This window comes from Python bivittatus, unplaced genomic scaffold (assembly GCF_059951505.1).
Source record: "Python bivittatus isolate LINGU-HERP-01145 unplaced genomic scaffold, Pbiv_v1 ctg000480_np1212, whole genome shotgun sequence".
Taxonomy (NCBI): domain Eukaryota; kingdom Metazoa; phylum Chordata; class Lepidosauria; order Squamata; family Pythonidae; genus Python; species Python bivittatus.
In genome coordinates this window covers 82377259-82391198 of record NW_028277075.1, presented here as the reverse complement: position 1 = coordinate 82391198, position 13940 = coordinate 82377259, and the positions used below count along the sequence as shown (strand labels likewise).

The window sequence follows — 13940 nt, the reverse complement described above, 5'->3', positions numbered from 1 at the left end:
TAGCTAGCTTCATGCCCAAGGCGGGGCTAGAACTCACTATCTCCCAATTTCTAGCCTGGTGCTTTAACCACTACACCAAACTGGCTCTCTTGAAAGATATTTAGCTGATGCTGAAAATTAACCAAATTAAGATCCAACAGAATTCCATAATTAGCAGTCCTTTATCAAGAACCCCTTCAGGACACACTCTCCCTTACACAGTCATCTTTCAATAGCATATTCAGTACAAACTACTGATCTTCTGAAGCAAAGAAGAAAAACGCAGGCAAACTGTTTAAATTCCTGCTTACAACTCTTAATTTAATCCCTACTTTCTCCTGCTTTAGAGTAAACCAAAGAGGAACTTCCTGCCAGTCAGTGGAACAAACTGCTGCTGATGTGGGTAAGTTCTCCTTCACTAGAGATCTTCAAACAGATGCTGGATGATCATCTGTTAGAGTTGTTGTGTGGTTGCCACTGTTTTCACAGAATCCCATGGATTATGTATCAGTCTAGGATGTTTGGGGATATCATGGAGAAAACAAGAGCTGCCCTTTTTGGGAGCCACTGCCATTTTTCCCCATCATGTGCCAGAACCACTACCAAATTAAAAAATACAGATAGGTCAAGATGAAAAAGGATAACCAAAATGAACATTAAGTGGAGAAAATGAATGTAATTTGAGTGACAGAATAAAAAAAAAAATAATCCAGAACAGTGCTTCTTAAAATTTTTTTTCCTCTCAGGACCCCTTCCCACTTTTAAAAATTATGGCAGACCCCAAAAGAACTTTTGTTTCTATGGGTTATAATTATCAATATTTACTGCATTAAAAATTAAAATTGACACATTTGCTGCCACTACCACTTCTCACAATTGTTTGATGGGATTTTAATATTGTATTGTTTTTCAACATAGGCTGGCAAATAATCTTGATTTCACAGACCCCTGAGAGTGTTTGGGTGGGACCCCCAGGGGTCCTAAGACCACACTTTAAGAAACATTAGTTTAGAAGAATGATGAAGTAAAAAAATTATAGTGTATTCATTAAGGAAAATGAATGGGATAATGCAATTTTGAAAACATTTTTTCACACTCCTGATTTACAGTACGAATATCTGCAGGATCAGATATTCCCAATGGCTACTGACTGAATTCTAGGATATAGTCTGTAATGGTGCACTTCCCCCCCCCCCACACACTCTTTTTTTTTCCCATGGAATCCTTGCAATCCTATCAGAATATTCAATTGAGAACAAACAGAGTGGGAAATGTCTTCAGCTTACCTGCATTTGGTCAGGTTGAAGGACAAATCCTTCCTAAACACAGCAACATTGAAAAAGGTTAGTAAACAAAATAAGGCAACAGTGGCAGAACTGGATTTGGTGAAACAGGTAGCTAACAACCGGGATGGGAGGTGGAGGACTTAAGTACTTCTCTATAGCTAAAGGTTTATTTTTATGGCCGAGTTCACCTTCTGCTTGCCATGAAAGAACCAATGCTTTTGAAGCGAATCACTGGCAGAACATAATGGAGATCTCATGGCAGAATATATTATTTATTTAGTAGTTATATCTCTAAACAGTGATGGTGGTGGTAGTCAATCACGGAGAAACAATGCTTGTTTTTAAAACAGGTCTGCATTCATTTCTGAAGGATATGGTAAATAATGAGCATTGATGTGATGCTTCAATATGGTTCTACAGGGACATTGACCTTAATCTTGCTCTGTCTAATATCCTGAGTTGTGTTGGCTTTGTAATCTGGATGTGATCTAGTGAATGGAAAATTGTCTTTGGGACTGGGGACTTGACTTGAGTGGGCTATTCATGATCCTTCCAGAGCCCAGTTAAAGTTGTTCTTATACATTATGGTTTGTTAGGCATTCCATGGCTCTTTTAGTTCAGAAGCAATCAACTGGTTCTTACACCAAAGTTATGGCTGATCCCATATATCCACAGAAAAGAGAAATCATTCACTCACATGTAGGTTCCCCCAGCAATGAACATGATTATCCTTCTAATACTGTTCCTCTGAGAATTAGGGAAGACAATACAATAAGAAGGAGAAAAGTATTCAGATCCCCACTTAGCTATGAAACTCACTGCACATCCCAATTTAACTGACCTCATAGGAATGTTATAGGCATAATAAAACTGGAATTCCATGAGGAAATGAATATAAACTTGAAGACATGAAGTGTTTTTAGACTAAATCCACACAATGAACCATCTATCCCAAGATTCTCTGGTCCACCCTTATCCACCCTAATATCCTCCAGACATAAGGGATTTCTTATCCTAAATCTCCAATCCCATGCTGGCTAGAAGGACTATAGAGCCATTTTTTTCTGAAAGACAATAAATCATTTGGGAAAGTTAGGCTACTCTGACCCAATAGTAGCTTTCTAATAGTTCCATTATCTGACACCCTTTTCTTAGCAGGAACTGATAGGCATATCTTGAAATTTATGGGTAGAAAGTATCTTATTGTCATTGGGCTATAGCCTTTCCTCAAGCTGAATTTAATGTATTGCTAATAATGATAACAATAACAATAAGATGATGATGATGATAAAGCAACTCTAAAATCCAAATATAATGCTTTAAGAAATCTTGGGATCTGGCTAAACCAAGACACATTATAAGTCTTGGGGTACTCTTTATTTCTCTCTTGTTCCATGTTATATTGCTTTCACTTTGTGGAATTATTTCATCTGGTCAATAGGGCTATAATTACATTTACATATTTAAAAATCAATAAAGGTGTAACCTTTATTACACAACTGCATTTGCTCAAATGTTTAAAGGAAGAAAGACCACTGTCTGGAACTAATCTTATCCACTTACAAAGTGAGCATTCATTTTAGTTGCTTGCAGAGTCCACCTAGAACCCTATGGAGAGGAAAGAAAAATAAACGCTGTGGCAGATTTCTGGTCTACAACTCCTGTAATTCATCACTACTGGCTGTGGCCAATATGAACCCTATCTCGAACATCTATTGTATTCATGAGACACAGTGAACTGTAACAGACCTACCTGAAAGTATACATAATTGCTTATACAGGTAGAAAGAATAAACATTAATAGATAAATTTATAGAGCAGTAGTTTTCTGTGTTACTTGTTAAAATAACATCTGCTCCTAGTTCACCACCTTAACCATTACCCCATACTCATTATTATATTATATTAAAGCTAGTATGGTGTAATGGTATTTCATTCTTTCTTTTCTTTTTCTCCCACCTCCCATATATTTTAAATATATCTAACATTCCCTTTAAAAAATCCTACCCTAATAAAAGCACTTAAAATATTTTAAAAATGATAGTTTTCTATATAACGTTTGAATATGAAAATATAGCTTAAATTCACATCTTTATCTGAAAGAGTTACTGCAGTCAGCTAAAATGTTACACATTTTCTCTTTTTCTATTATAAGAAAAAGATTGTTGTCTTCTCTTACACAGTAGATAAAGGAAGAACAGCCTTAAATTGGAATCAAATGCAGTGTTTCCCACAAAATACCGAATTCTTGCATATATGTGATCATTCAGGAATTAATATTACTTATTCAGTCAGACAAATGCTTTCTTGTCTCAGTGATCTAAATTGATTTTTTCACAATACATCCCCCCTCCTTTTTTTCTGTAATGGCACCATTTTGATTATCAGTGTTCACATGTTTTCATAGAAATACCTTGTACATAATTTCCTAACATAAAATAATTCACAGGCTGAAGATGAAATCAATTTTATTCTATCATCAGGGCAAAAATTAACAATACATGAACAAAAATATTCAGCCCTAAATGCAATTCTCTTTCTGTATCAATCTAATAAATACACTGAATATAATGGAATGGACTCCTAAGTTAATGTGGACATTGACATTGTTTGACTTAAATAGTCACATGCATTGCAACTGTCCTTCAGAATTAAAACAGAAGTTTCAATCAAACAAAGAATCTCAATGTTATTGATACAAATGTATTTTTAGTGGAAGTCAGTCATGAAAGTAGTTACTGGTTGGATTCAGATAATGCTGAAAACCTAAAACTGAATTAAGAAAACACAGGTGCTGGGTTTGCATAAGATGCTATACATCAATCAATCAATTAATCAATCAATCACCCACTCAATGGCTTAAAATGATGACCAGTTCATACAGCACACTAAGATGGCTGGATTCCCACAACGCATTGAAGTATGAAGGACATAACCCTTTTGGTGTACTGTGGCACAACGTATAGAGTCTACCCAGCTTTTGAGTCCCAAAATCTGAGCTGTTGGGTATAGTGAAAGCTTGCTTAGCATTGGTGCGCATTACCTGCTGATCAAAGAGCGCCCAGAACATTGGTAATGGGATAAAGAGGAAAAGGACCCGTGTCACCATTTTAACTTCAGTGATCAGTTGGTTCTATGGAAGGAAGCACAAATATATCTTGTAAAAAATATACCTCGGTGTTCAATGCCTTTTTCAATTAATTATATAATCAGTTATCATATTATATAATTAATATGATTCTTTGCTTTGCTTTAACATCACTTTGCAAAAGGTACATGGGACCTCAAACCTATTTATTTACACATACCCACCCATAAGGTCTTTAGATTTTACAGGAAAAACTGATACCAGATACTGAATTGTCAGGAGATGCAAGAAAATAGAAGCTGGTAGTTACCCCTAAATGAACACCAACAAATGCATGCTTGTGTATTGGAAGAGCTGAAAAAAAGGACAAAGGAACATTCTGAATATGCAAAAATGTGTTGGAGAACCCATGGGAAGTAGAATCATAGTGTTGTAACTCCAAAAGATATTTTAAAAGGGGAGATATGCAGAATAAGAGAGAAAGACTTTTGGTCTTTGGGGGATAAATCAGCCAGGTGGTTCTCACTTTCTTCAATATTCCTTCTTCGACTGACCTTGCCTCTGAGAGATTGACAAAGTACAATACATGGTGAGACTTCTGGAGCCTATGTTCCCCTGACATGGGATTTTTATTGCTGTGATTGTTTTGTTTTGTTTTATCTTTCCTTTCCTTTCCTTTCCTTTCCTTTCCTTTCCTTTCCTTTCCTTTCCTTTCCTTTCCTTTCCTTTCCTTTCCTTTCCTTTCCTTTCCTTTCCTTTCCTTTCCATGTTGATATTTTTAATCCTTTTATAAGCCACTCAGAGGGGCTTGACAAGTGAGCAGCCTTAGAAATTGAATAAATGAATAAATAGAAGAAAGAAAACCACTCCACCTTGGAAACTTGGTTAGAGATATTTCCCTAGGCCCTGTTTCTTTCTGTCCCCAATCTTGCCTCAGATTAGAATACTAAACTTTTAATCACTAGTCAAACTTTAGATACTTAACTATAACCATCTCAACTAACTGAAAAGTAAAACCTGGTCTGACCTTCTGCCTCATGCAAACAACTTACTCAAAGAACTTAAGGGGTATAATTTGGATCAGTGTGTGGCCTGGCTACACTAATGATGAAACTGTGTGTGTGTGTGTGTAGGTGTGAGTAAGAAGCTATCACAGAGGGCAGGAAACTGGTGGTCTCCAGTCAATGGACACAGGATTACCCATCCATTGCTAGCAGCAACAATCATTTAATGATGTTAAAGAAAAAAAGATTGAAAGTACTAGGAATGCAGCTGCAAGTGAAGACAGTATACTTGTAAGAAGGACAGAGTTTCTGTAGTTTTCATGGCAGCAATATGGAAGCAGCTTGCCATTATCTTCTCCCAGGATTTAAAAAAAAAACTTATTTGTCTAGTCTATTGCCCTTGGGTTTTCTACCATTCAAATGTGAAACAGATTTGGCCCTGCTTACAATTCTGTAAGTGCAACAAATGTAAGGGAACAATTCAAACTCTCTGACAGGAAGCCAAAGTTGATTGATCCCATATGATTTAGAAATTTTAAGTAAGTAAATTCTAAATTAGATAAACAGGCAGTGCAGATTTTTGTTCTCCACTGTGCAGAGAGTAACATACGAAGCTGGCACGAACATAACTGTGGTGGAGAAATCAGGTATTACATCCCAGATATGTTGGTAGGCATAATATCTTGTGTCTTTTTCAGTGGGCAAATTATTGCTTTTCCTATAGATTATGCTCCTCTCACTAGCTAAAGAGAGAAGGTTGATACATCATAGATCCCATGGAGACCTATCACTTGAATGCTACTTAGAGTGAACGCTCTTCAGTGAAATCTAAATATTAAGTCAGGATGATTCATCACTGATACTGCTATTCATTGAGTTTTAATTTAAAAAAATCTATAACATGTATATAACATTTATTCAAATGCAAATGTTTACTTACTGAGTATTTTTCTGATGCCCAATCTAGCCAATGTTCTCTTTTGGGTATCTCTGGGGAACGATTTCTGACCCGGTTTCTCAAAGCAAACTGAAGAGGAATGCAAACAATTAAAGGAGATGTGTGGATTAGAGTTTATCCAATATAAGCACCTTACATTTGTTTCTATTACTCCAATGCTAAAGGCTATTGGATTGATCTGCATTATTACTTAGAACAATTTCGTCTTGTTCTTGGTTTTATTAATATGTCCTAAATGAAGTTCCACCTTTTCTGTTCCTTTATTGGCCAACTTTCAGAAGATATAACATCATTATTTGAGGGACAGCAATGTATAGAACGCTGGATTCAACACCCATCAGGAGCACCCAAACAAATCAGACTTACATGGTTTTGCTTTGAATTTATTTCCTGGGAGGTGACAGCAGTTGCCTACCCACCCTCAAAAAAGGCAGTATAGCTAATTCTGGACCTATTTTACAGAACTCAGTGAGGTAGGCTATAGGCCTGAACTAGTATGAGGCCTTTCTTTAGAGGTATGCTTTATGAAATATCCATCTATTTAAAAAAAAAAATGAATCAGGAAATCTAAATTATAAGCAAAAAAATTCCACCCTGAACAAGAAAGTATATACCGTAAATACTGCTTTACTAGATTCATACAAGATTCATAATCCAACTTTTTGTTAGTAATGAAGCAAATATTCATGAAAAGCGGATGATGATTATGCTTCTTTCTAATATCTAATCTAATTTGCCCAACCTGGTCCTGTTTAGACATGTTGAACTGCCAGTTCCATAATCTTCCATTGTTCCATTTAGTTGTGATGATTAATCTACTGCATATCTCACAAGTCTCTGTGATTTAAATGACTTTGGCTCCCCTATAGGTAGATAAGAACAGCAACCTAAATGACCCATCTTCTATTAAGATATCAGTTCATTAAAATATAACTATCTTAAGTTAATAGTATCCCTGCATCTTATGTTAATTAACTTCATATAATAATTATCCATTAATTATTGTATGAGAAAATACTTCCTTTTGTCTGTAATGCATATAGAACCAATCAATTTCACTGAATGACCCTGAGTTCTATTATGCTCCACAGAAGGGGCTGGGGGGAGAAAGACCTTTTTTTCATCTTCTGCACTATTCAGAATTGTATTAATGTTGATGAAATCACATCTTTGAGTAATCTTTTTTTCTCCTAACTCTAAAAAGCCCCAAGTGCTTTGCAGTGAAAATTGTCATTATGACCTCAGTGCTGCAGTACAGTAATGCTAAAGAGGATGAAAGATGGGAAGGAACTAATATACTGTACATTGTAACCCAAAGCCTCCTGTGTAGCCCCAATACTTGGAAAGTAATTGGCCAAAATTATCACATGAACAAATGTAAAGGCTGAATAATTACTGAGATTATGTCTCACACCTAGATCTAATCTAGTACTGATCTTGGAGCTGTAATATAAAAGCCCCATGCAGATGACTATAATGAAGGAATAATCAATGTATGTGAATGAGTTCATATGGGCCAGCCATGCACCTGGCCTCCATGTGTTGATCTGCATGTAGTTTCAGTGTATGTGTCACTTGGGAAAAATAATTCAGTTGTTTATTTGAGTGTACTAATTAACTCCATATTATAGTGGTGGAGTTTAAACTCCAGCTTTGATAGGGTTCCCTTTACTACTTCCTCAAGGCCATTTTCTCTAATGGAAGACCATACCAGGACTATCAGGCATTGGTGATGGGCAAAACTAGGAAATTGAGCTACTATATGTAGCTGGGTCCTACCACTTTGATTTCCCATCAGATTTCAACATTATGCAAAACAGGGAACCTGCTGACACATTCAAGGGGTAGATTAACCATAGTTTAACACTGGGCCAAAAATGTCTCCCGCATTTTTTTCTTACCATTCTACTTCAATTGATGAAAGAGAAATTGCTGGTTTCATTGGGTGGGGGGCGTTCTCATGGGTGAAATGTGGTATTGTTGCATTGTCCTAGAGATGTGCTATGGCAGTCTGAAACCTCCCTGGCTTCCCATTCCACAAGTGTTCCAAGGGAAGATGGTGGCCTTTTTTAAACCAAGCAGCCAGCCAGCATATTTTTACCCACATGCATGCTAACAGAATATAATGTTAATCATATTAATCAGTCTTAAAACTTTTAATAAACACTTAACCAGACAGCATATCTTTTCACCAATTGATAATAAACCCTACTATGGCTGAAGTCTGTCCCAAGGGGATGCTGAAAGTTGTAATCCTATATAATTGGGAAGGCAGACTGGAAAGCTAGATACTGTCAGCCCTTTGGGGTAGACCAGGTCAGGAAAAGACCCCACAGGAAGACTAGAACCATACTTTATTGAGATAGACTATAATAACAGTATCTTGCAAGCCTGATTCTGCCTCCCCTCCTTCTTATATCCCATTGAATCAGGGAGGAGCCTGACTGAATCTCTTCCAAACACTATCTTGTTTCCTAGGACTTGAGGAATGATTCCACTGTCTTTGCTTATCTAATGCTACTTGCCTATCTCTCTCAAGGTCATCTCCCTGATTCTCTGCAGATACACTTCTCATTTTAAATAAATACTAAATAAATGTTAATAGATGAACTTTGAAAAAATACAATAAAAGTCATAAGATGCGCCCACAAACTCTTTCTTACCAACTAGAATGGAATATATCTTCTAAGGCAGTGTTTCTCAACCTTGGCAGCTTTAAGATGTGTGGACTTCAACTCCCAGAATTCCCCAGCCAGCTTGCCAGCTAGAGAATTCTAGGAGTTAAAGTCCACACATCTTAAAGCCGCCAAGGTTGAGAAACACTGCTCTAAGATGTACTAGAACATTTGTGTATAGTAAAGGAATAACATTGCTTCTGGCTTCAAAAATTGTTTTAATTCTTATATAAATTTATGAAACTATAATCAGCAAAGTGTTTCTCTTAGTTCGCTGACCATCCTATAACTAGTTTTCTAGAGTAAGGCCAGTTGACTTTAGTAGGTGTGTATAGGATTTCATTGTAAACGCAATGAGCATTTTTTCAATATATTTGTGTTCTTAACCCTAAGATCATGCAATAGAAAATACATTTTTTACACTCTGTGCATGAAAAAAGAAACTAAAAAACATACTTACTAAAATGCACTTGCAAACTTTCAGCAAGATATTTCCTTGTAGTGGAGTCTTTTTGTAAAGTCTGTTTCCAGCAATAAACACAACTAGAAAAGAATTATAATTTCAGTATAGAAATAAGGGGGTATTACAGTATAGACAACAATAATAATTATACAACAATAGTGACAATAACAACAATAACAACAGCAATAAAAAAACTTCTTCCTCAAGGTGGGGTGCTGATTTTCACCAGTCTTCTTGTCCTCTGTGACTTCCTGCCTCAAAAACCTGGTCCTTGGTGCTGAAGGAGTCTCCAAAGCACCAGAGAATAAAATGAGGAGAGCTGCAGAAACTATGCAGGATCACCAAATACTAGCTTCCTTTTACAGACGTGGGATCAGAAAAGAGGAAAGAAGTAATATTGTGCAAAAACTGTCAGGTCACACCAGCCAGAGGTGATAAGGATTGGGGAGACGGTATTTAGTTGTTTGTTTTCTATGCTATCTTCTGCAGGCAGGAATACCATTGTCAGTAGGACAGATTCTTTCATCAGTACAGATGTTCTCTGCTGGTGTAGGCCAGCAAAGGGTACCTTTATCCAACCTTAACTTCCTCCAGTGACCTAATTTAGAAGAGGATGTGCTTCATTACAAATCTCACATTGAACATGGGGGTTGACTACATGTCCTTCAAAATCCATTCCAAATTATGATCCTATGCATATATGTAAAATACACAGAGACCAGTTCCGGGACCCTGAGGGCCACCTACATTTCTCTTCTAAAATAAAAGCAGGTGTGTATGGGTGAAGGGACCAGAATTCCTCCTCTGTCCTGCTTTACTTTTCTCATTCTGTCTCAGTAGATACTCTATCTCTATCTCTGTTAACCAAAGTGAGCTGGAGCTGAGCTAGATACAAATGCTTGAAACAGGGACATAAAGTAAAAGTAAAGAATTTTTTGTTTTTAAATCCTTCCTTTCTCTACTGTGGATAGACAGCAAAAACCTGTTCTTACCATCAAGTTCTTATGATGATTTGTTGCTCACTAATTTTTATGTTTCTCTCAAATGTCATTCTCTGGGTTTTACTCCTATTTTTCCAGGTTTTGGGATACATTTTACTGTGATACATGGTGCTAGGCACCTGGTAGCAAATGGTGCAATTTATAAACTTAAATAAATAATATGCATAGTCCTGGACACACTGGACACAAATGCTCAAAGCTAACGTAAGTATGTTTTGTCAGTTCTTAACATTTCTCTCTCTTGGTAAGCACTCCACACATTATAGGAGGGAACTAGTATCTCAAATTATGGTCCAGCTCTGCAAATCATGTTCATGTTTAAACTGAGTGGTTTGAAATCCTGTAGTGTATACCCATTCCATTACCACTGAAGGCTTTGCCTTATTTAACTGTTTGTTCATTTATTTATTTATGTACTTGCTTGATGGGGCTTATATGTCTCTCCAATCCAATAAAAACTATGTCACTAATTGGTAGATTTTAAAAAGGAACTACAGCATTTGTTAGCAACTTTTCCCTTGACTATTTCTGTGTTCTACTCATCAGATGACATCCAATTAAAAAGAATACTAAGCACAAAACAGTTGCCTTATTAAATAGGGCGCTTTGGGTCTTTTGAAGGGTAAGCAAAGGGGAGAAATGGAAATAACATCCCTGTGACATCAGCTGCTTTCCATTGCTAACACTTAGCCATCTATCACCTGGGAAAACCCTCTTCCTAGTGCAAATCATACAGCTTGATAAAGCAGACAGTAACCTGGAGGGGCAGAAAGCTGCTCCAGTTAGGTACTGGCCATTCTAGCTTAGAACTGTCCACACCAGGCTTCTTCAAAGTGGTCAGTATTTGATTCAAGGGATTGTTGTTGTTATTATTCATAGTACTATTAGTTAAAGTAGTATTTATTAAATTATTTCCATATAATAAATGTTTGGGGGTCAATGAACAGTCTGAAGCTTCATGGAGGGGTTGATAAGCTGAAGAGCTTGGGACCCTTGGTCTACACCAACTGGTTTTCCAGAAATTCAAAATGGCATCTTTCTTAGCCTCAGTCTGGAAATGTCAGAAAACAGATCCAAGACCTTGTGTAGGCAAAGAATATACTTCAGAACTTCATGTCATCTCAGAGAAGAGGGCTTGAAGTGTTTTTCTTAGAGACCATTTGAGAAGGACTTCATGGTGGTCCCTTTCCAGCAGCCCAGATCTCATAATTTTGGTAGCTGTTTTTTAAAATAGGAAAATATACAGAGGACACTGACAGAAAAGAGGAACTTGCAATCCTGAGATAATACACAGTCCTCATTTAGTGACTACAATTGGGACTGGCAATTTTGTTGTTAAGTGAAGTGGTCACAAAGTGAAACTGCAACTTTCCTTATGATCTTACTTCAGCTTTCCTTTGCTTTATTGACCTGTGAAGGTCATAAATGTGAGGATTGGTTGTAAAGTTACTTTTTCATCACCATTGTAACTGTGAACCATCACTAAACAAGAGCCACCTGTATGTCTCTGAAAACAAACAATATTGTCTGTAATATCCCTTTGTAGACAAATAACAGGAGGCAGGAATGTCTGTTGCCTCTATGTCTTGATTTTTAAAGACTGATCCCTGTTCAGAGCAGTTCTGCCATTAGGCAGCCTCAGACAATGAATAAACCTAGGTAACAGTGAATAGTATGCATGTCATCCCTGGCAGCCGCTGATGAAAAATGCAGACTGGTTCAGATGAATTCTTAAAATGAATGGCAATTTGCCCTGAAAATGAAACAGCCATAGCTGGGGAAGATAGCAGACTGTTTCAGCAGCAGTTTCACTTCCACCTTTCTCAGCTGTCCCTTGGTTCACACTAAGCTTATTTGCTTATATAACTTTTTTCGCTGACCACAGGCCTCACTCCTATGTGGAGAAAAAGAAACACAAATAACAGCTTAACTAAGTCTCAGTAGAAAAGGGAAAAACAACACTCCCAGGCCTCCCTTCTCTTTCTCCTTAGCTTTCTCTGTGGAGCTGAGCAACATGAGTACAAACTTTATGGAGGGCAATTAAGTATTAGCAGAGAACAATTAGGTGGAGAACAGGGAATCTAATGACTCCCTTTCCCAGGTAATGCCTGATATGAAGCACTGATTCTGGAGATAGATTTAGTTTCCATACAGATGAGGGCTCTGGAGTACTTAGAGCCTTAAGTGGTCTGAAAGTAAGAGACAGACCTGGCTCTAGATTTGATCAAGCCTTGACAAAGTGCTTCCTTTGCAGCATCCCCATTCCAGAACTTACCGTTTGCCATTTACTAGATAGCAGGTAGAGTGTGACACCAAATAGAGCTCACATGGTACTGCTTACTAAATGATGCCACTTCACTTCCAATGTGCTAGGATTGGCACTAACCAGTATGCCTACGTAGACTTAGAACTCTTGTATGGGTCCCGCTGCCGAGACATAATGTATCCTAGGCCTGTCATTAGCAACAAGAGGAATTCCCAGCCTACCTGTATTTATTGGCCAGTGTAGGCTTGTTAAGGATATTGGGGTGCAGTGTGAGCTAGCAGGGACTCAGAACTACATCAACTGCTGAAGACTCTCCTTAGCCCCTGGCAATCGCTCATTATGGAAGAAGCTAATGCTAGTCCCAGTCTTGGTCCAGATACTGCAAGGGACACCAGTTCCTATTCATTTACCTGAACAAATATAGCCCAACTTCAAATTCACTTGTCATCTAAGGTCCGACTGATGGACACAAGGAGGAAGGATATTTCAGTGGTCTTATCCTCCCTAAGGAGGTCTCTCTCTGAAAAAAGCCATCAAGTCATTTTGCTTTTAAGGATTTACAGCTGTTTTTATTTATTGACTTCTGGGACTCAACCACTGCAGTTATTTTTAATCTGCTGTTCTCTTTCTATCCCACATTTATGGTCTGACTTTTTATTATTTGATTTGTAGAATATTCCTATTTTATTACTTTCCAAACTGCTGGCAATTTGGTGGGGCCCTCACTCTAAGCATTACCTGATCTTGGTAACCTGTCACTCAAAGCTGGTAACTAGAGGTAATCTATATTTTTATCCAACCTTGACTGTCATTTATGACTGAGAGATCTTACTGTGCGACAGTGAGGATGAGCTGCAAAACATCATGCCATTTTTCCTTTTATAGGACCTGCTAGGAAGTTGAAGCTCAAGAACTGGCAGGAGGAGTGAAGCATCCTCAAGCTCCATTACATGTAGCTGAAAACCAACTTCAGAACAGTTTCTCATGCACTGTAGCTCAGCAGAAAGTAAATCAGGTCAGCTTCCCAAGAGAAACAATGGCATGGGTCACAGGGGTATGGAACTGATCCAGGAATGGTGCAGACATCTTGAGAAGAAGAGCTCCAAGTGAGACTGGAGCTAAGGGACTGGAGAAAAATAGGTTATTTAACAGAGAGAAAGATAGCATGTTCATTTATGAGAGTGCTCAGGGGAATATTTTCACCCAAAATAGTTTATTAA

The 13940-nt window shown here is 37.5% G+C and overlaps 1 protein-coding gene across 2 annotated transcripts in view; it reads right to left on the bottom strand.

The window, feature by feature from the left end:
- Nucleotides 1–13940, bottom strand: part of SLC15A2 (solute carrier family 15 member 2) — a 92469-nt gene that overhangs the window by 38048 nt on the left and 40481 nt on the right. For both annotated transcript variants that reach the window (XM_007433051.3, XM_025169710.2), the window contains exons 9-13: nt 9451–9533; nt 6298–6384; nt 4309–4398; nt 2829–2873; nt 1266–1298 (exon numbers count right to left, since the gene is read on the bottom strand). In XM_007433051.3, the coding sequence (XP_007433113.2) occupies nt 1266–1298; nt 2829–2873; nt 4309–4398; nt 6298–6384; nt 9451–9533 (338 nt within the window). The remainder of the gene's footprint in view (nt 1–1265; nt 1299–2828; nt 2874–4308; nt 4399–6297; nt 6385–9450; nt 9534–13940) is intronic.